Source organism: Anser anser (assembly GCF_964211835.1).
Source record: "Anser anser genome assembly, chromosome: 19".
NCBI lineage: Eukaryota > Metazoa > Chordata > Aves > Anseriformes > Anatidae > Anser > Anser anser.
Window position 1 is genome coordinate 8,343,002 of NC_139740.1, and position 25,883 is coordinate 8,368,884.

The 25,883-nt window shown below is 46.0% G+C and overlaps 2 protein-coding genes across 2 annotated transcripts; one reads left to right on the plus strand and one right to left on the minus strand.

The window, feature by feature from the left end:
- Positions 1-179: 179 nt before the first annotated feature.
- Positions 180-4,248, minus strand: MRPS7 (mitochondrial ribosomal protein S7). The gene is made up of 5 exons (XM_083805632.1): positions 4,056-4,248; positions 3,080-3,271; positions 2,712-2,775; positions 1,671-1,838; positions 180-971 (listed from the first exon to the last, which is right to left on the minus strand). Exons 1-5 carry the CDS (start codon positions 4,109-4,111, stop codon positions 750-752), a joined length of 702 nt encoding a protein of 233 aa, XP_083661758.1. The 5' UTR covers positions 4,112-4,248; the 3' UTR covers positions 180-749.
- A 159-nt stretch (positions 4,249-4,407) lies between these two features.
- Positions 4,408-25,706, plus strand: GGA3 (golgi associated, gamma adaptin ear containing, ARF binding protein 3). The gene is made up of 17 exons (XM_083805604.1): positions 4,408-4,595; positions 9,955-10,039; positions 10,732-10,807; positions 11,314-11,412; positions 12,247-12,370; positions 13,357-13,460; positions 13,977-14,057; positions 15,278-15,415; positions 16,560-16,641; positions 17,087-17,203; positions 18,217-18,486; positions 19,345-19,412; positions 19,817-20,139; positions 20,636-20,901; positions 21,066-21,235; positions 21,984-22,094; positions 23,324-25,706. Exons 1-17 carry the CDS (start codon positions 4,556-4,558, stop codon positions 23,432-23,434), a joined length of 2,265 nt encoding a protein of 754 aa, XP_083661730.1. The 5' UTR covers positions 4,408-4,555; the 3' UTR covers positions 23,435-25,706.
- Positions 25,707-25,883: the final 177 nt, after the last annotated feature.

Genomic DNA, 25,883 nt, shown 5'->3' on the forward strand with positions numbered 1-25,883 from the left:
CTTTCTCTCTGTACAGCTGTGAGCAATACTTAAAATACTTGCAATACTTGCTCCTGACTGAAGTGGGGATGCTGTGATGTTAATTGCCTCCTCTGGTGACAGGCTTTAAGCAACCAGCGTAGCTGGAACACCAGTGTGAGACTCAAACAACAGAGACAAAAGTTTGGAATCAAGAAACCTTTCCCATAAAGGACCAGCTTTATTTTTCCTGTTCACATCCCCCAACAGATCTGGGCTGAGAATGTTGCTGATGACCAGAACCAAAAGGAACATTTTATTGCCTTTTGTACCAATCATGCTAAGGCTGGCTATGGTATGGAAAAAAAATCCAGATCTGCTCTTCCCTAGCTATAGAGCTAGAAAGAGAAAAATGTTACTGATCACAGGAGCGGAGACTTAAAAGTCCCCAGGAAACAGGTAAGTGGAATAGGGAGATTATTCTGTACAGTGTTGCTCTAACAAAAGCATTCAGGGCTTGTCTTCACAGGAAAACGATTAAAAAACTAGAATGTCCATGCAGGGGTCAGTAACTATTTCCAGTTCCCCATCCCCCATCCAAATGAGCACAAAGGAAATGAACCTTGAGGGGATTGGAGAGGCTTCCCCTGGCTGAGCTCCGAAGCTGTCAGAAGGGAGCTTCCACCTCTTCTCCTCAGCTTGTCTCAGACAGACAGCTCCGGGACTCTGTTCCCCAGGCTGCTGGGGTGGTGGCAGTGCCGTGCAGCACACACGTCCCCGTCACAGAGTCCCTACCACCAGCGGAAGTGGGCATAAGCCCGGTTGGCCTCTGCCATCTTGTGCAGCACGTGCTTCTTCTTGATGATGGGCCCTTCGTTGTTGAAGGCTAGGAGCAGCTCCTGGGAGAGCTTCTCAGGCATCAGCATGCGCCGGTGCTTGTTCTCCCTGCACTCAGTGATTAACCACTTCATGGCCAGGAAGCGTTTCCGATTGTCCTTCAGGGGGACTGGGACCTGGGAAAGATTTAAACCCTAAGAGTTATTGCATGTCAAGGGGGCAGGAGCCTGCTGTTCTCCAGCAGTCATACAGGTCCAGCTGGACTCCACAGATTTACACCCTGCTGTAATTCCCACAGCAACATACAGCAACCTGTAGTAAAACTAGCTCTGGTGGTCTGGTGTGACCTGTGCCAATTCACCTCGTCTGCCCATAGAAACTGGCCTTTGCTACCAAACCAGAAATTCTGATTGGTCTTGGGTACTCCATGCAGACACTGGCCTTTGTAGGGACCTCTGGCCTATTTGGGAATTGGATGCAGGCAGCTTTGTTCTAGCAGAAGGGAGATAGTCACCATTCCCCTGCACCGAATGACAATGAAATGGCACCATGTTTCATTTCTCCATCAGGTCTTGAGTTGTTTAGAGACACGTTCTGCAGCACTGATCTCTGAACCGTTGGACAAATGTTTGCTGCGTACCCTAGCTCTTACCTAGTCAGACAAGCAGAGCCCCATGCTGCTAAGGGAATTGCCATGCTCACAGGCTAGGGTCCTGATCTTGGACAGGGTTTCTAAGGGCTGTTTTAATCCAGATTACAAACTGGCTCTCTTTCTGAGAGAGAGAAGTCCAAGCTGAAGGGGTGGCAACCACTGCATTTACTTCCCTAGCTAATTCTCCCCCAACCAGATGTGCTCCCAGGCCCCTTCCTTTCACCTGGTAGGTTTTGCCACCTTTCGTGATGTTGCTGAGTCCAATGATGGGCTGGCAGTTTTTCAGAGCCTGGTGGAAAATGACGTAAGGGTTGCATTCAATTTTCTCCTTCTCATCTTCTGGAGCTTTGTGGTACTTCTCCAGCTGCTTCCTCTTAATGGCCTCTAGAGTCTTGGGACAAAATCAATAAATGAGACATGCAGAACAGATGGATAATCCCATTCCATGAAGTTAGATCACTTTTGCAAGTGCCCCATTTACACCTGAGCCTGTGGCTCGTTTTCTAGTCCTACAGGCAACGGTCCAGGCAGGGACTCTCTTACTCAAGTTTTACTTCACCCTCTTCCAGCACTTCAGTCATTGCATTTGGGGTGAGGAGGCCGAATAGCACAGACCTGGGCCAGGTGACATGGCAGGAACAAAGCGGAGACAAGCAATGCAGGTCTGTGTGTATTAAGCATCCTCTCCTCCAACGCCTGGAACTCAAGACCCCAGAGCCTGCGTGTTTTTGTGTCACAAGCAATTGGCAATTTTGGGAATATTTGGACAATCTGTGTCCCCATTTCAGGGACTGGAACAACACCAGATGAGACCACCAGCTAATACCCATTACTGTAGGATAGTGCAGGGGTAAAAACTGTGTCATACAGGTGACACATTTGTGGGGCTTCATTGGAAAGGTATACAGAAGATAAGACATGAAGAGAGTTAGAAGATCTTTTGAGAGAACGGTGCTCTTAAGGGTAGACAGTTTATGCATACATAAGATTCAAAAGGTTCAAGAGACACTGAAGAATGGAAAGTGAGAGTTCTCTGTTAAGTTATCATCACTTGGTCTGTGAGCTGAATGAGGTTGAAACTTGTACAAAGTTTATGCCTGATCACGTAAAAAATGGTAGCAATAATGTACACGCAGAGGGAAGCGTGTTAGGATGGCACAGAAGACCTGAATTCTGGTAATTCCTAATTCCAGTGGGCTTGATGTCCCAGCCTTTTGTTCCATACTGTTTTAACATACTAGTTAGAAGAAGCATGAGTTCTCACCTGAGCCATGAGGCTTCTGGCCAGCACTTTATTTCCATTCTTCATCATCATATTGGTGAATTTGCTGTAAACACAAAGTCCAATGCAATCTGATTTAAATTCTCATTTCATCACCTGCAGAAATAAGGTCCCCCCCCTTGTGCTTTTCCCACGCTTAAGTCTGGGTGCTGCTAGATCTGCCTGAATCATCTCTAATCATTGACAGTCAACAGACTGGCTTTGTGGGAAAAGATTAACCCAAACAAAGAAATTGTGCTGTAAGAGAAGGCAATGCACACCACAGCAAATAAAGGCTGAGGAGGACAGCATAGCTCCCAGACATTTTGATTCCATGGGACCTAGCTGTAAGAGACAATGCTTTCTCTGACCTGATCGTAGGGTCACTGAACACAGAGCAGGACACGTTGGGAGGAGCTGCTTTTATGGGTTGAAGAGCCCTAAGCTCTTGTTTTTCCTTTTCTTCCTCAGACAACTCATCCCAAGGCTTCCGATACAATTCCTTGTTCACTTCTGGCTCTAAGAAGCTGGGGTTGTAGCGACTCCATCTTACTTGTGTCAGCCTGCAAAGAACAAGATGAGAAGGAGGGTTGAAAATCAATATATCCGATAAGTCTTAGAGGGGATTTGGACAGCCATGTGAACACATCTCAGAAGTGCACGTCACATTTTAGAGGCATCTCTACCCTCACTGCTGCTTCACTCACTACAGCAGAGGCAGTAACGAACAGGAAGGCCCACACTTTCTGGAAAACAATCCCTGTACCTCAGAGACAGCAACCCAATAGGGAGCATCACTCTACAGCTTCAGCAGTTAAACAGCGGCAACTCATGAGCTGCTGAAAGCTGGAATAATTCTTTAAGTGTAACAAAAGCAAAGGCAGAGGCTCCCCTCAGGCCAGCACTGTTCTCTGGCAGTGGTTGTGCCTTGCTCCCACCCAGGTACACTAAAATAAACCAGCACTGCAGCATCGGACAGCCCGGCCCTTCGTACCCCCAGGAGAGGAACCTCGTGAGGGCTGCCAGACCCAGCCTGGTGTTGTGAGGTCCCAGCGTCTGGATGGCTTGAATAAATACATCAGTGCTAGCAGAAGGGGAACAAGAATCTTAAAAGTTATGTATGTAAATATTCAGCAGCAGGAGGTCGTATTTCGGGCACGTTCTGGAGAAAAGCAAGGGCACCGAAGACATCCCCACACTCCTCCAACAGAGCCGGCCGCTGGCGGGGCCCGGTAGCTCCCGCAGCTCCGGCCCCAAGCCTCGTCCCTCGCAAGGAAGCAGCCGGGGGGAGGCCGTTTATCGCCCATCCATCCCCCCCCGGAGCTAACGGAGCCCTCCCGCTCTTACCGGGGCAGCCAGGCCCGCAGCCGCCGGCCCAGCCCCGCCGCGCTGGGCGCCGCCATCTTACGCCGAGCTCAGGACCCGGCGGCGGGGCGGAGCTGGGCTTGAGGCGGGGGGAACGGCCCCGCCGCGCCTGAGGGAAAGCGAGTAAAACCCCTAAAAAGTGCTGTCCTCCATAAAATAAAACCTATTGCCCGCCCCCCAGGGGTGCCCCGAGGGCCGGCTCCGCGGAGGGGATAGGGGCGGGCTCAGGAGGGTCTGGCCCCGGTGGATGGGGGCGACGGGGGAGGGGTGCGGTGCTTGGGCACGGAGGGTTCCGCTCGCCCTCCCGGGACACCGAGACCCCCCCCGTCTCCGGGGTGCGGAACGGGGCAACGGGGCTCGACCGTGGGCGGCCCGGGGAGGAGGAGCCTGAAGCCGCCGGGGAGGCTCCGAGGGCCGGCCCCGCTCCCCGCTCGGTTCTCGCGGAGGCGGGGCGGAGCCGCGGGCCGGGCCGGGCCGACAACATGGCGGAGGCGGAGGGGGAGAGCCTGGAGTCGTGGCTGAGTGAGTACCGCCGGGGCCCGCCGCCCAGCCCGGCCCCTCAGCCCCGGCCTCGCTCCCTCACGCACACCCCGGGGTCCCCTCGGTTCCCCTCAGCCCCTCTCGGCCCCCTCAGCCCCATCCCTGCCCCGCTCTCCGCCGGCTTTCCCTCACCTTCCACCGGCAGCCGCAGCGGGGGAGCGCCCCGGCCCCGGCCCCGGCCCCTCGCCTGCCCGCGGTCTCGCTGTGGGTCGGGGGGGACCCCGAGGCCGTGGCCGTGGAGGCACGGCAGCGCTGGGGGGCCGGCGATCAGCACTTTAATTGTTAAAACGTCGGGCAGGGTTGTTCGGCACCTCCGAAGCTGTCGCTGCTCTGACCACAAAGGCTCTTTCCCTTCTCCTTCCCCCGCCGGGCTCTCTGTTAGCGCCGTGGATGGTCTGAGCGGTGTCTGTGAGGCTCGGGGCTGGAGGAATTTCCTAAATAAATTGTATTCCTGTGTTATACAACCATGTTTTGCAAGCAAGCAAGCTGCTCTCTGCGCCTAGCTGCGCTTGCAGGAGTTCTGGGTGTCCATTGGAAGACTGCAGGCTGGAATATTTAAAAATCATTGGTTTAGGAAAATTATTCCGTGTTGCAGAACATCAAACATTAGAGACGGAAAGAAAATAGTCTCGTTCACCTCACAGCCATTGCCGAGCATCTCCCTGCTGTGTCCCTGTCCCTGCCTTTTTGCTGTTGGCTGTGCGGAGCCTCAGCGCTGCGGGGTCTGGCCCAGGGCTGGAGGGGACTTGTGAATTAGACAGAACTGTCATTTTTTTTTCATATATTCCAATTATAGGGCTTCTGCTCCTGCCTCTGGGATGCGGTCTTGCAGATTGATAATTTATTACCTGGATTTTGTTCCGTTTTTTTTAGTACAGCTACTTGTTCGATTACAGTGGTGAGCAAAGTTCCTAACTAGTTGGGTGCTATGTAAATAGCAGAATCCTGTCATTCCCCTCAGTGCTTCAGAATGTAAAATCTGTTACCTTTTTGGAGCTGTACTTCCATTAATGAGATGAAATAATTCTTGTTCTTCCTTGAATTTTTATTTAAAATTCAAATGCGTACGTGGTATCATCATCTGTTACAGGAGTTATTGGCTAAACTATGTTTTCAGCTCTCACTTCTCATTTTAGATCAATCCCTTCTGTCCCCTTATAATTCTTGCTCCTCCTCTGAACTCCCACAGTTTGTCAATATCTTTCTGTTTAATTGTAGCCAGCGAGACACATGAAGGAACACCCACATACCTTCCTTTTAATCTTTCTCTGAGGAGGACTGACTCACCAAATTCAGCATGTGTGTGAAAATATCGAGTAGGAAGGATATTTTAGGCTGTGCAGGCTGGAAAGCTTCCTGGCTCTTTGCTTTGTGTTTTTTATTTATTTTTAATTGGGGAAGTTGAGAGAGGAGTTAGCTCCCTTGACCATGCAGTAGGATGCTCTGTCACTGAGAGCACATGAAGAGCAGCGTTACAAAAGCCCTCCTCGCTGTGAGCAGCATTGCCTGCTCTGTGTTGCAGTGAGCCTGATTGCAGAGCAGTGCACATTTTTTCAAGGCTTGAGTGTTGCTCTTGTTTACGATGATAAATTTATGCCTGGTCACTGCTACGGTGGTTTGTGCTGGTGTGATTGTACAGCTCCTCCCATAGTAAGGAAGCATGGTTCACTTATTAAACGTAAATTACCGGAGGAGTCGTGCACACCAGGCAGGCAGAGTGCAAAGGCTGGTGCCTCTGAGTGCTTTCACCAGGCCTCCTGAGGTTATTTTTCTTGTAACCATCAAAAAGATGTACCGTGTCTAATGCTAACCTTGAGGGTGTGCACCTGCCATGCCCTTACTGAAGGGAAGGGCCAGAACTGTCAGCAGCGCAGCCAACCTCCCAGACACAGGAAGACGGGAAATTCCTTGCCAGTGGTTTTTCTGTACTGGTGGTATGCAGCCTTCCAGGCTGCCCTATCTTTCGGTCATCAGGTGGAGTCATAGACCCATGAAGTAACATCGTCCTCGTGTCCTAATGCTGCAGCAGGATCTGTACTTCAGCCTGCCATGATCTAGCATCTTCATCTCCTGTCTCATTTCAGGCAGTTGGGGTGAGAGAAGGCGATCCCTTCTATTCTCTCCCTGTCTGCAGGCTCTTCTTTTGCGCTTAATTGAAATAGAAGAGGAGGTTAGAAGATAGTGTCAGGTGTACAAACACAGCTGGATCCTTTAACTTTATTTAGTGCTGCCTCTTCTACTGCTTCTGAAAGGAAGCTTATTGCATCGCATTCACGTCAGGCCTAGGCAGTGTCCGGGTATCTGACAGATGGAGACAGCTAAAATATGATGATTGTCCTTTTTTTTTTTCCTCTCATGTATCACCATGGGTCAGCATTCTGCTTGTCTTCCCTGAGCTACAGACAGAATCTGAACGTTAGACTCTGATGCACTTGGACAGGGTATTCCCAATTCATGTGCTAAGCCTGATCAGGAGAAACACTTTGCTGGGATAGTTCTTCTCTTATCTCTGTAGAGAAGTAAACTCAGCAAAATGAGTGTTCATTACCAGCCAATTAATATTCCCTGTATTCCACAGTTGTTGCTCTGTACAGAAAATAAGCACCTTTGTTTCGCATGTAATGATGCATCTGAATGTTGACTCATTAGCGTTTTGGGGTTTAGCAGAGCAAATAAATGCTGAATGGCTCTGATGCTTAGGTCAAGTATGAAGCAACTTTCAGACAATGCTGCTCTTAGGTCGTATAAAGCTAAGGCAGAGATGCTGACAGGACTGGGCTAGTGCAGAGACTGGTTTCCAAACTGCTGATTCAGATTTGCTTGGGCGCCACTGTGCAATGGGATTTTCAGGATGGGGCCTCATGGACAAACGTCTCCGCAAGATCAAACTTCATAATCGGTACCAAATGGGCTTATTTTGGTAATTTCAACGGAGAAGCCAAGGATTTAATGTTCTGTAGCACCAAACTTCTTCCTGGAACTAGTCCTTTCTTGAAAAGGTTGAACCCTATTTGTAGAGCAGTAGTAGCTTCCTGCCTACGTTTTAAGTTTTCTGCATAAAAGTAGAGGGTTTTAGGTTATATCTTCATAGGCAAGATACAGCTTCACGTGGGGAGAGGCTGAAAAGGTTAAGCACGGGAAGTTAGCTTGTCTGGGATGCTGTGTTAACGTGGCTTGTACTGAGATCGGTAAGCAAGTCAATTAAAGTATCTGTACAAACCAGCGTGTTGTCATGAAAAAACATCAATCTTCAGAGCCAGGGCAAAGCTTCTGGTCAAGAACATTAACTTATGAAATAGGGCTTCACGTGGAGATTTTATGAATGTTCAAAATAGGGAGTTTCTTCGTGTAGAACATAATCTCCCTTCAGTAATGTCCCTCTCCTGAGGATTTACTATCTTTATGTGAGAGCTTTTGGTGCAAAAAGTTAGAGGAATCTGAATCCTGAAACCTGAAGTGTGAGAAATAATCCAGTGTCATTCCAAGAAATCCTTAATTTTAAAGCTGTTCCAAACATCTCTAACGTTGGCAAGGACCTGTTGGTTACGTTTTCCCATTTGTACCAGATCTCTTCCCTAATTTCAGGATGTGTCACCAACAAAGAGTTCATTTAGTTGAGTGTCCTTCCCTGTTTGTGCTCTTCCTGTATTTATTAAATAAATTCCATTAACTCCAGCCAAGAACTGTATTTCTTTCATGTAGGCCTGCAGAGCAGCAGAGGTACTTTGGAGCACCAAACCATGCCCGATGCCATTTGACTCGCATGAAAAGCCTGTAGATTGTTACACGTCCATATTTTCATGATGCTTCCAGGGCGTTCAGCAGCTGTGAGCGTGGAAATAAGGTTTAAGTGCCTCATGTTTTGAGCAGTTGCTTGGCTCTGTAGCAGCTGCATTTTAAAGTAAGCCTTTCTTGAATCTCTCAAGCTCAAAAAGTAGCTTGGTAGCTTAGCTGGTACAGCGAGATGTCATCCCACAGCTAGGCTTCCCTGGCTGCCTTCTTTGACTTAGCGAGGGTCCTGCGCAAGTCAGCAGCGGATTCACTGGTGCAGAGTATTTTACAGATGCAACCCATGGAACAATTTGCAAAATTACCTTACAACTGTTCTTTTGTGAGGAGGGAAGCGTGAGCAAACCTTGTAGTCCTGCTCCTGCAGCAGTCCTAAGGTGCACTGTGGAAGTGAGGTTTGAGCCTAGGTACCGAACAGTTGTTTTTATTTGCTTGTGGAAGTGTAAAAGGATATGTTTTAATGGTGATAAAAAGTGATGCTTTGTAATGTTGCCTGCGTTATTTAGTTATGCTTTCCTGTATGATTAAAGTACAGGCATGTGTGCTGTCTGTTTTTTTTCCCACTGTACTTCATCCCCTGCTCTATATTATCTGGCTAACTCATACATTCTTTTCTGTGTCTGTCTTCGTTCAAAATCTTGAGGAATGCTTCTTAAATATCAGACCCTAGCTAGCTACAGTGCATTGTCGCTTCCCATGCAAGAAAGCTTCATGTCCAGTCATCTCAGCTGGAAAATTAGATTAAAGTAGGAATCTTGTCTACTGTAAATTCAGTGCTCCATCAGAGTGAAGTAAAATGCATGAAGATACTTTCATAACAAAAAGAGATGTTGATAGCCTCAGGATTCTGCAGTCGTACAATAAGCGAGATCCCGGTGTCTGAGGGAGGATCCATCAGGAGCTTGGCATAGTCCAGTCAGTAGAGCATCAGTCTCTGTTTGAGCATGCAGGATTTGAATCCTTACTCACGTACAGGCTGTGGTGTTTATTACTTGCAAGAAGAACTCAGTGTGTAATAATAAATTTCAGTTCATAGTTCCCAGGAGAAATGATAAGGCATCCAACAAATCACCTGACACTCTAAAAACAAGTGTCAATGCTAAATGACTTCTATTAAACATCTGATCTTCCAGCTCTTACTTTTACAAAACTCCCAGGGAATACAAAAATAATTTCCTATGTAGAAAATTTGAGGGTTTAGCCTTTAAGGAGTTTATTGTTATAGCCAAATAGAAAGAGCATTTCAGGTAGAGGGAAGCAGAATCAGCTCAAATACTTTCTCTTGTACTTTCATTTACGATGTGGAAAAAGCATGTTTCTGAGTACTTGACATTTGGCATCTGCTTTTTGGAAAGCTGTGATTCTTGCTGGATATTTGGATGCATCAACTTGGAAACACCCTTTCCCCTGACCAGAGGCAGCATGTGTCAACTTCTTTCTTTTTTTTTATAGTTGGCGATGGATGTCAAACGCCTTTCTCTAGGAAATGCATGACTTTTTATACTGTTTCTTTTTGCTTGTTTGGTAACATATTTTCTTTCTCTTGCTGAAGATAAAGCCACTAACCCATCTAACAGGCAAGAAGACTGGGAATACATCATTGGATTCTGTGACCAGATCAACAAAGAGCTTGAAGGGTAGGTGTCCCAAACCACGTTAGACTTAGTAATTTAACATGCGCAGTTTAAAATATGTCATTTGATCATCAAAGTTTTATTTTTTTCTTATATATACTGATATCACAAGGAAGATCTGGCTGGAAATGAAACAAGGTGCTGTGAAGTTTGATTTTCCTTCTGTGAAGGGAAGGTTTATACACAGGCTGAGTCCTAGGAAAATATGAATCCTGAATCAGCCTCATGTCAACCTCTGCAGCTTCAGGGTTCTCACTCAGCCAAACTCATCCTGTTTTTCAGTCTGTAAAACAGGGTTAGTGCTTGATGGGTCTTCACATAAAATCTGTACAAACCTCCTGGTCACAGCATTCCTGTGAGCTAAGGAAGAAGTCTTTTCTTTTGGAAAAAGGAAACTAATTCATGAGAAATGATGTGATTTCCTGGGCTGGGGACTGTACTGGGAGTTGTTTGGCCCATCCCAAGGAGGAATCTGGAATTGCTGGCTCAGAAGACCAGCCCTGCTTCCTTTTATACATGCAAACAGCCAGGCTTACAAAGATGTCTTGAAGATTTGTTAGTCTTTGTACACTGATGAAAATGTGAAAAGTACTAATTTCTTTTAATCATGTGGAAGATCTCATTTAAACAGTAGAATTCTTGAAAATCCCTCAGTATGTTCCCCTGCATTGTGATGGGCACCTGCTTTGTTTCAGGCCACAGATAGCTGTGAGACTCCTGGCTCACAAGATCCAGTCGCCGCAGGAATGGGAGGCAGTCCAAGCCTTGACAGTAGGTAGTCCTTGACCCTTCTCTTAAATCCAGCTATGTATCATTTGACATTTTCCATGCAGAGTATAAGAGCAGCACAGCGTGTGTTAGTGGGGTTAGCTGGGGCTAGCCCTGGGGCTGAATTCCCTGCTGGAAGGGTGTGGAGAGGAAGAGGGAGCGCGGTTGCCTAACCAATGTGTCCAGATTGTGCATTAGCAACAGAGCAGTTGGAAATAACTGTGTGTTTCAGCTGCTTTCATTTGTTATCCTTGGGTAAGACTTGTGTTTATTGTTGTGAGCCCTCGTAGGGAGGTGACTGACCCATACATACATTGCTGGGAGTGGGAGAGCAGCCTGTCTTGGTGCATCACTCCTAAAGACAAGGAATTCGTGCCACTGTCCCAGAGCAGGAATCTGTGTCTCACTGACATGGGTCCTTCAGCTCCCCTATAAGCCAGGCACATCTAAGCTGTTATTGTAGGGTTTTGATGTTTGTTTCAGCTCCCATTTCTGTTACTTGAATGCAGGTGCTGGAAGCTTGTATGAAGAATTGTGGGCGAAGGTTTCATAATGAAGTTGGAAAGTTTCGCTTTTTGAATGAGTTAATAAAGGTTGTGTCTCCAAAGGTTAGTCCCTGAGCCTTACTATTTTATTTATTCTTTGTCTGGCCTCCATAAGCTAAAGGCAACATCCAAAATGTTTCCAGTGCTCTGTCTGCCTCATTGCGTTTATTAGCATATATTCAAAGAACATTTTTTAGTTAACTTTTTTGTGTGCTCTTCCTACTATTTTTCTCAGTATGTTGTGCTTATTTACTTTTGATATATAGCCCTGGTACTGTTACAATGCTTCATGTAGCACAAGGGATTTTAAGCCATCAATTTAAAATGGTTAGGTGGTGGTTATCTGTTTTCTTTGCTTGTTAGTTTTGTTTTTCTTGGGATGGGATTGGTGGGGGGGGTCATGCCAGCATCACTGGAGGAGAGATGTGATACAGAAATTAGAGCATGAGATATGGCAACAGGACAGAGTTGTAATCCTCACTTTGCTGCTGACTTGCTGTAAAGAGTGCCTGAGCAAGTCCCTCGATATCCATGATCAGCTTAACGTGGTGAAAAATAGATAGAAGCACCCCAAGACATGATTAATCCAGTGAAGTATTCCAAGATTCTTTCCTGTAAGACACTGCAGGGGGGTGGCATCTCTATTGCTATAATTTTTAAATAGCAACACTTTGAAACTAACAGAGTATCTGCACTTTCTTTTGCTGAAGATAGTCACAAAGCCTTTGCTGTTAATTCAGATACATTCGAGCACTTTTTCCTCTTAGCATGGCATCTTAGATCTTGGATTATACACCTCTTAATGTATATCGCTGAACTTCCATTCTCTGGGTTTGGGCTTTATTCTTAAAAAGAAACAAAGAACGATGAGAATTTCCGTCTTTTTCACATTTTTAGTACCTGGGAGATCGGGTCTCGGAAAAGGTGAAGACCAAAGTGATTGAATTGCTGTATAGCTGGACAGTGGCGCTGCCAGAAGAATCCAAAATCAAGGATGCATACTACATGCTGAAACGACAAGGTAGGAAGTCAGCTGCTCCTTCACACATTCCCTCCAGCCTGTGCTTGTAAGCAGGAGTGTCACAAAACATACAACTTCTAATTAGATGGAGTCAAGGCAAACTGAGAGGAGATGGAACAAGGGAGAAATTCCTCGAGTCTTTGGAAAAGCTAGTCATTATACTGGGGGCTGGGTTGGGTTGGTCTTTTATTTTTATTTTTTTTAACTAGATCAGTGAAACACCTTGCAAATGCTTTTGGTTTTGATTTGTAGGGCTTTATTTTGATGATTTTTCTCTGGAACTAGTTTTAAATGATTTAAGGACAATTTAAAGTCAAATAAGAGCCTCCATGTAGCTTTTTCTGTTCTTTTGACCAGATCACTTTACAATTGTACCTTTAAATTGATACAAATGTCTTGTGTAGGCAAAGTGAAAAAAGCTTGGTAGAGAAGCATGTGGCTTCAAAAGGGGGAAAGAAAAAAAAAAGGGTTCTGGGAAAGCTCCTGGGGGTAGAGCACAAATCTAAGGGTTTGGCAATGGAACAAGCAGGAAACTTGGCTGTTTCCCCACTCATCGTTAGGAGTCTGCTCATCACCCCATCCTGCATTGCTGTCTGCTTTCCTGCTCAGCTCGTTCTTACAAAGAAATGTCATGCCCTTGAGTTTGCACAAAGCTAGGTTGTCTGGGACTCTGCATAGTGGCTCAGAAGCTAATGTGAAAGGGGAAAAGACAAATAGTGGGGAGCTACTGGTTATACTGAGCTCTTAGAGGAACAGTATGGACATGGCAACACAGTTGCTGGGGTTTTGTCCTTTATTAAAGAAGACGTTCTTTGTTTGGCTAGCATGCTCAGTGACTTTGATGCTGTATTGCATATTGGAACAGTGTGCTAGTATCAGTGGACAGATTGGCAGCTTGTTCACTTTGACAGCAGCATGTGACTAACAGGATGCACTGCGTGATGGGACTGCACTGCAAATCCATGTGGGTTCCCTTCTGCTTTCAGGGATTGTTATGTTTGATCCTGTGATTCCTGTGGACAAAACCTTGATTCCTTCTCCACCGCCTCGCCCCAAAAACCCTGTGTTTGATGATGAGGAGAAATCCAAGGTATAGTGAAGATTTTTATCATAATTACTGATAAAAAGTAATTGCTTAATGCACGTTTGGAATAAGGAAGGAAAGCACAGTAATTCAGCTTTTATTTCTGGGGAAGTGATCAGTTCTTTCAAAGAACTCATTGGTTTAAATATGACTGCTTTGTCTACATACCTAACCTGAAATCCAAGCAAAGACTTGTCTGTGTTACGCTTATGTAGTTATTTGTTGTTAAAGTGCCATCCTGCTGTAATTCTAGAAGGCAGAAAATGTTTCACAGATGTTGCCAAAAATCATGTACAGGAGGAATAATTGCGCAGTGTCAAGTCTCTGCAATATGACAGTACAGGTCCTGTGCAGAAACAAGAATGTAGCAACTGATGTAAAACATGATTGTAAAAAATGATTCCTGACTTTGTAATAGTGGTCTATGTGTATTTTTCCCTGAACTGTTCCGCTAAATTTTTCTTGCTGCTTCCATTTGCCCAAGGGTTTTTGTTTCCTGAATATCGTCATCTTGTCTTACAGCTTCTGGCCAAACTGCTGAAAAGCAAAAACCCAGATGATTTACAAGAGGCAAACAAGCTTATAAAATCCATGGTAAAAGAGGTAAGAACTTCCTGTAGGTGACTGGGACCAATCAGTGGTGTGCTTTGCAGGTTTTAAGCAATTTAACCCCACATTGGCAGAGAGCTTTAGCATCATGTGAATGGCAGGACCTTGGTTTCTCAGGCTTCAGGAGCATTTGTGTTGGTATATTCCTTAGTTAAATTGTGGGGACTGAATGAGACTGACCGTCAGTAATGACCAACCTCTTCCTATTTTCTTAAAACTTCTAAGAAAAACTTGCATCTAGTCCAGGTGATTAGTGGATGCTGTCTGATGACTTAGCAGGGCTGCGTGAAATGAATGTGTTGGTAATTTTGACTCTAGCTCACAACTGGGAGGTATTTGTATCACAGAAATGTCTGCAGTTGGTGTCCCTGATGGGACAGGGCAAGAAGTGGCAAGGATTGAATGCTGTGTTGAAATTAACTGCGTTCTTGTTGCTTGAGATACTTTTTCACATCAGGGTTTGGTGGGAGCATTTCTGTACTGACCCTGGTTACCGAGGACTGAGTCATCAGACTGGGTCTTCTCACAAGCAGGCCTCATGGAAACACCTTCCTGTTTGTAGAGCTGTGATGCATCCACCCATGGCAGGCATTAGAAACCCTAGAGTCCAGGAAATGACTCACTGTGACTCTGGCAAAAAACAGTATAGCTCCTAGACGGAAAAGGATGTATAGGTTTCCAAAATGTTTCCATTCAAGCTTCTCCTGTCCCCAGGGCAGACTCTCCTACATCTTCAGTTGGAACCTCAAATCAGAGATGGGTGGACATTTTCTACCAGAGTGTGCTGGTTGTTTCTAGTAAATATTTTGTTTCAAACACGTCTTTTTTCATAAAATGTCAACAAGGAACAACAACAAACGCACACACCAAAAAAAATAGTCTGGAAAGGTCAGAAAGGGACTTTCGGGAACACAATGTTTTCAACACTTCTATTTTTAGTAATATAATTATAAAGTAAAATCTGTTTAATGAGACTTTTTGGAAATACAGAGTTTTCTAGTGTTTCAGAATGGCAGTGAAAAGATGATCAAATAAACAAAGCTTCACATGAATGGAGAGTGGTGTGGTGGTGTTTTGGTGTGTTTTTTTTTTTCTTTTTAGCTCAACCTTAAATAGATATAATTTTACACGATTTTCAAATGATACCTGCTGTTGTGATACTGTGGACCTTTACAGGAAAACTCACTTTTCATGTCTCTGTTTACACCTTGAAGGATGAGGCTCGGATTCAAAAAGTGACAAAGCGCATGCACACGCTGGAAGAAGTAAATAACAACGTAAAACTGCTGAATGAGATGTTGGTTCATTACAGCAAAGAGGAGTCATCAGAGGCAGACAGAGAGCTCATGAAGGTGGGTCTGAGCTGCTGCTTCCCAGAAATACTGCAGTCAGTCCTTTCTTCTTCTTGTTCAGATTTCATTGAGTTTTGCAAAGAATTATAGTGCAATAAAATGGAGAGCAGCGCCAAGAAACAAGAGCTGTCATGGGAAACAGCAGGCAAGAAAATAACCATGTTTTTAATACTTCTCACCAAAAGATTCAGTGCCTTACAAGGATAGCGGGTAATAGCTCTTTTGCACATTTTTGAAGTCAGGTACAGCTGTTCTCCAAAGATGCAGTGTAGCAGAATTGAGAAGCTGCAGTTTCTAATTCTTGGTACCATTAGAGCACACTGGTTGTGGATAGTAACTGTCCCTCACAGCACTGTGGATGGATAAACCAAAGGCTGATTGGGGCAGAAAGCATGTCCTCCCCTGTAGCTAGCATTAAAGGGTTGGGAGAACATCAGGAAGATGAAAATTAAAACAGACACCAGGGTGTCGTTTAAACGAGTTGGGGAGAAATGTTTACACCACTAGTTGATCCGTTTTAACTGTTGATAGCGGTTTATCTCAAACAAAGGCCACCCTCAGCCCCCTTTCTGTTGAGATAAAGTCAGCTTCTTTGCTACTGCTGTAGTCATGGGGGTGGTTGGATAGGCTCAGGGCCTTGAAGAGTTGCACTTTATCTAATTTTAAAATTTAAAATTATACTTTTGTTTAACAACAAGGTTGTGGAACAATGGTATGAAGCTTAAGAAAACGGTTTATTTCTGTGAAACATTTCCTTCTTGCCACCTTTCTTCTGCGTGGTTGCAGACTGAGTAGAGGTTGTCTGTTTTTTCTTGTGCTTTTAGGGACAACTAATACAAGGAACAAAGATCCCATTTGGACTAGAATGGGCTGAAAGTGCTGATGTGAGAGAGGACTGAGAGGTGTTGTGTTGAAAATGCAGACTGTTTGGACTCTCACAGTGATGTAATGCTTCACAGTTCTGTTAATAGGGCAGGGACAGGGGATCGTGGCTGTCCTGCTATGCTAGCCTGTCCAGCTCAAGGGAAGCTGGCTTCTCTGTTCTGGGCTTTCCATAGAATGCCTGGGCAGTCATTGTGCTGACTGGTATTGCTGACAGTGGCTCCTGGCTGATAAGATGCTTTGTCCTAATCTCTTTTCCCAGGAGCTCTACGAAAGGTGCGAAACCAAAAGACGGACGCTGTTCAAGCTAGCCAGCGAGACAGAGGACAATGACAGCAGCTTGGGTAAAATAAGTTACACTTCTCCATTTTAACTACAGTTGTGACCTGTGACTATGCAAGGGCTCGCCAAGGGATCAGCTGATGTAAAGATGCCTCTGTGGATGTGCTTTGCTTTGAGCAAAAAGACAAGTTCCTTGCTCTTTATGCTTATCATTTAAGTTCATGCAAGGACTTGACATTATAGGGAGAGGCTGGGGGAGAACAGCTGCTGCTGTGGAAGGGGAAGGGAGTTACTGTAGAGAACAAAACCTTGGAGTCATTTTCATCCTAACTGTAATGTATATGGACCTAGAAAGGTCAGGGTTTTGCTTAGAGGAGCATGGCAGACAGAATAATGGAACTCATAGATAATTGTGTTTATTCTTGTTAATTATTTAGCTGTTAACAGAGTACTCTCAGCATTAGTGACTAAAGTATTGGAGGTTGTTTTTGTCTCTCTTGCATGTAGGGGATATTCTGCAGGCCAGTGACAACTTATCCCGTGTGATAAATTCCTATAAAAAAATAATAGAGGGGCAAGTGATCAATGGTGAAGTGGATCTCCCTGTGACATCAGCAGTGGAAGGTAAGTTCCTGGGAAGCCAACTGTTTAATTTTGAATCCTACAATTTTGTCTTCTGGACGGGGTTTCCAGATTGTGATAAATTGTGATAAAGTAGGCTATTGATGGTTCCTTTGGCGAAGATTTTGTGAATAAGAGGGGGACAAGGCAGCTCCCAAGCAGTGGATAAACAATTATGCTCGTGGGCAACAGCGTTACAGTTTTGCATTTTCCGTTGCTGGTTGCTTGTAATTGTAATGGCTGATAACATCAGTAGCAAACCTGCATCTGAACACTTTGTGTGCCTGGAAGTTCTCATACATCTTTGTCTCCACATTTGTCCTACCTCCTAATGGTGACATGGAGGAAGAGGACAACTTTACCAGAAGGACAAGAGCGGGAGGGTAGGAGCCAGGCCAGGGGTCCTATCCTGGTTTTGCCAGCAGTTCCATTTGTGAATTTAGGCCAGTTGTCCAGGGATTTCAAAGGTGAAACTGAAATGTAAAGTGGACGTGTTGTGTGTGGCAGGATTGCTACTTGGGAGTTACTTCAACATTTCTGCATGAAGAGCAATAGAGGAAATGGATAATGTTGTCTGACAGCATCCTATTGTAACGAGACTGTCCTAAATATGAAGGGAATTCTAGATCCAGACTGCATATATTTTCCTTGACTCTAGCTTTCTGGTAGCCTTATAGTTCTGGAGGATCTCCCAGAGTCTGATCTGAGCTCAAAAGATTTTGAAAAGATTACAAGTTATGCTCCAAGAAGTGCTGGGGAAGGAGCAGTGGCTGGAGCAGGTGTTGCTTTTCAGATAGAAATTTCCTAAGTATCTGGGTTGATTACTTAACTCGTGGGCAGCAAATGGTTAGGTGGACAGCATGTGGGCTTTCTCCTGTATTTATAAAGAGCAGTAAGCCACAACGAAGGGGGGATCTGCGTTATCTAAACCATCTCACTGATTTCTTCCGTATGATGTGCTTGCTCTGAGCCTTTTGCCTTCTTTCCTAGTAGTGCTCTTCTCCTGTCCGCTGCAGGGAGTAACTCCACGAGTAACCTCAACACCCTCATTGACCTTGCTGGATTGGACGTCTCCGGCACGCCGCCGCCTCCGATGCCGCCCACCACCCTGACGCCAGCCCCCCCGGCAGCCCCGGCCTCAGCAGAAATCCCCATCCTCCCGCCTCCTCCACAGACGTTTGCGCAGTTGCGGAGCAGTTCCTTGAGCCAAGTGGAAGCTGCACCTGCTCAGCAGAGCAGCACTGCCAACTCCCTTTCCTTGCTGGATGAGGAGCTTCTGTGCTTAGGTAAGAAGACACTGGGGGGCCCAAAAAAGGGTTACTCAATTTAAGCTTTTAAAAGTCCACTTATTTCCTCCAGCATGAGTTTGAGGGCTGGCTAATAGGAGCATGAGATGCCGTTGATTTTGGCCACACCAGATTCTTCCTGCTCTTGGCTCATCCAGTCGATTACTTAGTGAGCCCTTAGGGCTGTCCTGGATCTTGGTAGAGTTTGAGGGATGGTTGAGAGAGGTTGGTGATTCAGATGGTGCAGCTGGGAACAGTAACCTGTGCTGTTCCCAAAATATTTATATTGGTATATCTTTCCTTGCTGTGATTCTGGTCAATCCTGCATGTCTTCAGATCTGTTATTTCTGGAAAAGTCCAGAGGATTTCTCAGACGCTCTTTTGAATCATCCTGAATATAAGAACTGATCCATGAATCAACATTAAAGTCCGGTGTTCCCAGAGTAGGCAGCAAATGAAATAACCGCTGAGTGTGATTACAGTCTGATCTCTGTGGGTGCATAGACATTGGTGCTGATTTCACTGCTGACTTCACAGCTCTGCTAAAGAGCAAGGTGCCCTAGAGGGACTGCTTGGTAGGAACCTGCAGAATTCCTGCCTGTGAAGCCCAGATATGAATAGCAGGAGATGCCATAAATCAAAATCAGGATGGATTAGGAGGGCTGTGTGCAGGATGTTGGCTGCTGGTGCTGTTGGTCCCTTTTCATCATCATAGACTTGCAACCCGTTTCAGTCTTTCGTTAGACTTTTGATCTCTGGCAGAGCTGAATCAAGTAGTTTGGTACTGAAACAACTTCCAAGTGATGACACCTAACTCATTTTCCACTCCAGTAACCTATTTGTTGTTTTTCCTTTTAGGCCTGAATGACCCAGCCCCTGCAGCAGTGAAGGAGACATCAGAAAACAACCAGTGGAGCTTGTTTGAGGTACAAAGGAGGGAATTTCTCAGGGGAAGGGAGGGAGGGCTTGCTATTGTGGGAGGTCTCAGGACACACTTTGTCACCTTGGAGAAAAATGATCACACATACGAGCAGAGGGGCGGCTGTTCCGGAGGGGAAGTCTGGCTTAGTCCCAAGATCTGGGATAGCTGTGTCTGAACAGAGTAAATATCCCTGAGTGTGGCTGTCTCAGTTTCCAATCTGTCCCCCATGATGTTAGCACTTCCTTTGCTTAAATTACAGATCAGATGTAGTCCTGACATAGGCCGCAGACTTTGCTGCTTGCCACCCACCACCTGTTTTTGCGGTAAATCTCTCTCCCTCTGTAACAGTGCCACCTCTACAACAGGGGACAGCAGCGAGTTAGAGCATGTACTTGTCCTCTCTTGCAGAATGACCAATTGGACCTGGATTTCTTTAATCCGAAGACGGTGACTGTTGCTTGCAACCCTGCAGGGAACCCTCTTCTCCATCACACATCCCAGACCACATGTGGAACATCAGTGCCGCTGCCTTCTGCTTTCACAGCCTCTCAGACTGCTTCCAGCATCCCTGCACCAATCTCCACACCATTTGCATTCTCTGCTGGACCAGCTGCACCTGTGGGGCCTCCCAAGACTGTTCCAGCTGCTCCTGGGTACTTCAGCTCATCTGTGGGGAGCAATATGTCACAAAAGATGGATGCGTTAGGACAACTTCTTGAAGAAGCCAAAGGGTAAGTAAAATTTTTGGACTTTCATTTGTCTCTGTGGTTAGAAAACCAAGCTTGCTGCAGTGTCAGGCTCAGAGACAGACATTCAACTCTCTAGTTTGGTAGAAATGTGTGATTGGGATCTTTACAAACTAATAGTAGAGTTCCGCCTTCAGCAGGGAAAGGCAGACACTGCCAGGTAGAGAACAACTGTGCTATTGCCTGATTTAAGTCTGCAACGTAAGGTTAGGCTGCTAAGGTAGAAAGGCCTTTGGCCATCTTAGCCTTGCCCACCTTTGCCAAGGTGAGGCTCTGCTTTCACCTGGACTTAGTGATGTTTAATCCTACCAATGCCATTTTCCTTGTAGGTCTGCTTCTTACAGGAGACCTTAGTGAGTCACAGACTCTAAACTGGCTCCAGGCCCCTGTTTTGCCCTTGTGATTTGCTGTTAGTTCTGGGTTCGTGGTGAAATGCCTGCTTCACTTTCAGCTTAATTTTCCCATGTTTTTTGTCTTCTAGGACTGCCACCCAAGGCATGGCAACTCCCTCAGTGTTCCCTGGGGTTGCTTTGCCAGCCCCTGTCACCTCTTCTCCATTAATAGCACCTGCAGGGCTGCCCATCACTGCCCCGGGAGCCCCTCCAATTCCTTTCTCAAGCAGCTGCACTGCTGGCTCAGGGAGCCCTCTCTTCCAGCCAGCATCATTCCAGCAGCAAGGCAGTCCCATGAAAGCACCTGAAATTTCTTTGGCCAACGTCCACGTTCCCTTGGAATCCATTAAGCCTAGTAAGTACTTAACATTTTTCACCGTTCTCTGAACATTTTTTAAAAGCAGAGCTTCCTGACTAAGCTCATGAAGTGGAGAACAGGGATGAGAAATCTCAGCCAAGTGTCAGACTGTCTTCTGAAGCATACACCTGCATTCCTCTCCTCTTTGCTCTCTGTGGCAGGCAGCGCCCTCCCGGTGACGGCCTATGACAAGAACGGCTTCCGGATCCTCTTGCACTTTGCCAGGGAGTGCCCACCAGGACGGTCGGATGTGCTGGTTGTGGTAGTCTCGATGCTGAACACGGCACCGCTTCCTGTGAAGAACATAGTGCTGCAGGCTGCTGTTCCTAAGGTAGGGATCCATGGTTCGGACCCACAGCAGTGTGAATCTGCACTTCTGGTTAGGCCTGGGTCTGAACTCAGGGACTTGGATGCAACAGCCTGGTTCTGCCTTTCTGTAGGCAGTGCTCTGCCTGCTTCCAGAACATAAAGGTGGTTGTCAGAGGCAGAAAACACTAAATAGGGTAAGATTAAAAACTGCAGGTAGTATGTATTTTATTTTTCTTTTTTTTCTAAAATCAATCCAGCCGTGTCTGGCTATGAAGATGGCTCAGATAGCATAATGACAGGACTGTTGTGTGGATAGAGCCACCCCTGAGGTCCTTGGGAATGAGAATTTTTTAAAGACATCTTAAATTTGAAAATACATTCCATTCTGGTTCTCACTGCACCTACGTAATTCTGGATGGCTGGTTCCAGTTTTGAAAACTGGCCCGAGCAGCTATGATCTGCATGTCATGAAAACGCTTGTGTTTAAAACCTCTGCCACAAGAGCACTTGGGGTAGGAAGGTGCTGTTGGTGTTCACCTGATCAGTGCTTTTACTCTGGGCTGACTTGTTGGGACTGATTTGTTGGTCTTCCTGTTCTATTGTATTGTGCAAGTGAGCTGGCTCTTGTCTCCTCATTCTCACATGTGGATGGATTTCCTTCAGCTTAGATGTCTGCTGTTATCTCCCCAGCCTGTGCATACATCTTCCATCCTCCCTAAGGTAGGAGGTACTCCCTGAGCTTCCACTTACGTTTGTTTGTTTGTTTGCAGTCCATGAAAGTGAAGTTACAACCACCCTCTGGCACAGAGCTGTCGCCATTCAATCCCATCCAGCCACCTGCTGCCATCACCCAAGTCATGCTTCTGGCAAATCCTACGAAGGTGAGAGGGGTAGACTGTAATGGAGTGGGATTTATCCTGTCCTTTTCAGCCAAATCTGATGTAAGCTGAATTCTTCAGGGAGTTTGGACCAAACCTATGAGCAAATGCAGCTGTTAATTCTTAAGTTGCCCTCCAGAGGTGGTCACTGCCGCAACAGACCAGTGGTGTTTCAATTAAAGGCTAGAGTGAGCCTGTATATAGTCTTTTCCCCCACAGACTTTTTCAGCTAGGAAAGAGGTGAGAAGACCCTTTATATTTTTCCCAGCAAAAGGGCAACAGTCATATAAGGGTCAGCTTTAAAGGGGAACAATCAGAGCTGCATCAGGACCTTGTCTTAATTCTCTTGTGCACTGGAAGTGCCCTGCTTTGGTGATAATAAGCGTGATGTGAAATTAGCTGGTGCTGTAGAAATACTTCTGCTGTGTTGAGGCTATATACAGGCTGACAGAACTGAATGAACAGACTAATTAATGTCAGATCACGTTCCTTCCCTGTGGGATGTTATGAGAGGTACCTGTGACCAGTGAAACATCATTAACACTTTCCTTTCTGCTCATTGTGCTAGGAACACCTGGATAGCTCTGGAAGCCCTTGCTAGAGTTTGTCATTTAAGTAACCTGCTCCATAAAGGTCAAAGCCATGTGCTGAAGTAGTTTCTAATTTTTTGACAAATCTACATGTTACTAGTTGAGAATTACAGCAAAAATGTCCTTAAGGTATCAGCTGAAAGTTACGAGATCCAAAAGGGTGTCAGAAGGCTTTGGTGCATTGCTGAAGGTTTCACTTTGTGAAGCCCGTGGAGGTCCCCTCATTGAAAGACTGGTTCCACCCCCTGGTTACTGCTTACTGGGAATTTTGCAGAGCAGGAGCCGTTTTATCTTCCTGCACATGATGTGCACTACTCCAGCAGCATTCTTCAGGCTCACTGGAGAGCAGCTGAGTGGTGAGTGCTGGCTACACGTACATCAAACTACTAGTGCAGATCATTTGTGCTTTTCTCCTACTGTTTCATTATAATCAATAAAGCTTCTATGTTTTAAAAACTGTAACGTAAATAACTTAGGTTTGCTAAGTAGCTGAAATATGCCATGAACATACCTTGGCCCTTTTCTCCCTGCTATGCGCAGCACAACTGGTGTGATCTCTGTAGAGCTGTAACAGTGAAATGTTTTGCTCAGGAGCAACTGAGTCTGTTCTTACGTTGCTCTTGTTTTTTGTCTTTCCTGCAGGAGAAAGTGAGGCTGAGGTACAGACTGTCCTTCACACTGGGAGACCAGCCCAGCACAGAGGTTGGCGAAGTGGATCAGTTTCCCCCAGTAGAGCAGTGGGGGAATCTATGACCTTAGGACACTGCCAGAGACTCTGTGACAGGACCAGGAAAGGATCCCACAGGACTGGAATGAATGTGACGTGGGGAGGGACACACATGCTATCCACTGGTGATGTTCAGCTTTGTTTACATGTCCTGACCACTCTGCTTGTAGCTTTAGTCCAGAATGTTTTACCCCACGCTGAAGGGGTCCTGGGACATTTATGCCAAGCATGAACTGAACGGCAGCCAGTGCTGGTTGCTTTTATCTTGGCCTCTGGGTGAATCTGGTTCTATCTTTCCACTCTATTAAACTTGAAGTTATTGTATTTTGAGGGGAGACCTGTCAACAGAAGGGGATTTAGTTGGCATGTTCCTGTACTGCTGTCCAGAGATACCTGCAGGCTGGTGGGGTAATGATGCCACCCTGAGCTTTCTCAGTGCAGAGCCCTTACACGTGCCCTTCCCTTGGACTTCTACCGCCTCAGTGCCAGACTGGACCCGCTAAGCATGTTAAGCAATAATGCTGGCTCCGTGAGGGAACGCTTCTTTTTTACACTGAAATGGCACTTAGCTCCTTTCCTCCCCCTCCTCTGCTTCGTTCCCGACAGTCGATGTAAGCAGGCCCTAGCTCTGTGTTGTGCGACACTGCTGTACCTTTAGTTAAGATACTTATTTTGTAGTGCTAGCTGCCTCCCTCTTGTATCCATTTCGGGCAGCTGGGGCTGTTTTGTATGCGAACGGCTACACCGGTTATTTTTCTGCCTTCATTGCATTCCATAGTGTGGGGGAAAGAGGAGATGTGCGGTGAGGAGGTACGCCCATGGGGGCTGGGAGGCAGTTGTCAGCATTGGTGGAGGACAGCACCTGGCGTGCAGAAGTGTCCTTACAGCCGCTAATCAGGTGCAGTGACTGAATCCAGGGATAAGGGGAGGTGCCCCTCGGGTCCCCTCATGCAGGCAGTATTATGGTGGTGTTGAATACCGTGTTGTACTGAGAGGAGTACGGTGAAACACAAGATGTAAATAGTAGAGCTCTAGGATGGCTGAACAGAACCAAGCAGACAGTGAAAGGAAATAAGGCTCCACTGGGCTGCGATGGTGCATGTGCTGGGCTTAACGCCTTGTTTTATTTGTTCCCTCGATGAAGTGGCTAAGTGCAATCATCTCCACAAGGTGGAAAGCAGTTTTACCAGACGTTAGTGTTCTGTGCTAATGGGGCAGAGGAGCTGAGCCCTCCAGGTACAGTCACACAAACTAGGTTTAAATTAGTGAAACTTTGATTCCAGCAGTCCCTTCCTCCTCTTCAATTTCCAGTCTCAAGTAGTGCCTCAACTAGCTTTGAGACAGACTGTTTTAGATGAATGTTGTTTTTGTTGTGTTTTTTTTTTTTTAAACATCCATTGACAAAAGCACAGGGCAGGTCCTTAGACGCTAAGCTCAGCATTTCTGGCAGTGCTGTTGAACATCAGCTTTTAACTATGAATAGGAGCAGTCACCTAAAGTGCTGAGAAAAACTGTACACAGGAGGAGATCCCTGCTGTTGTAGGAAGAAAACTCCAGAGAAAGTGCTGCTGGAATTAATGGAGGCTGTAAAACCCATTGTTGCAAATACAGCTTGGAGTTATTTATATTTTCATTACTGTGATAAGAGGTAAAAATCATTAAAGGTGAAAAACTCAGCAGATTCAAAGGCCTGAGGCCTTAATCAGAGGCACCAGGCAGTTGTAGGAGGAATCAAAGCTTGGCCAAGGATCTTGCTGTAAATTCCTGGTCTGAATCCCTGACAGAGAAGGCAGGCAAGAAGGATGGCTACATCTCTGAGATTCTTAAAGAAAGCAGCAATTTTAAACTGATGGACTAGGATGGGGGACAAAGAGAACTCTTTCTGCCTCAGACAAGTTCTTGCCAGCACTTTAGACGCAGTAGGCATAGGGATAGTGTTTAGGTCACTTAAATCTGCCCAGGTGCCGTAGTGTGTCCTGAGGAAGCAGGTTTCACTGCTTTAGATGCCTACACGCGAATCTCACTGTGACTTTGAGGAAGTCAGAAGAGCACAAGTGCTTTCTGCAGAATGGCTTTGTTCTCAGTGTTAACGGCAGTGCGTTGCCTGTGCTGTAAAGCCAAATGGAAAGATGCCATAGTCTTGCTGCGTGGAAATGCATTGTTACAAGCTTCGGAAATTAAACTATGAATGTTCCTTGTCTGTAGGTTGAGGTTCCTGCTTCATACCGAACAGCCGTTACTGTAAATACATCTCAAATGCATTTGTCCTGCTGCATGTTAAATAAATTGTTTTCCCTACTTTGGCCTGTGGGTAGCTCTCACTAATGACTGCTTGTGGGGTCTAATGCTGGTTCTGGAAATCCTAAAACTCAACCCATCATCTGAAGACCATCCAAACTAACCAAAAAAGCAGAAGTTGCAGTTTTCTAAAATGCCAGTGCGTTAAAAGGTAGGCTCAATTTCAGTTCTGGGTAT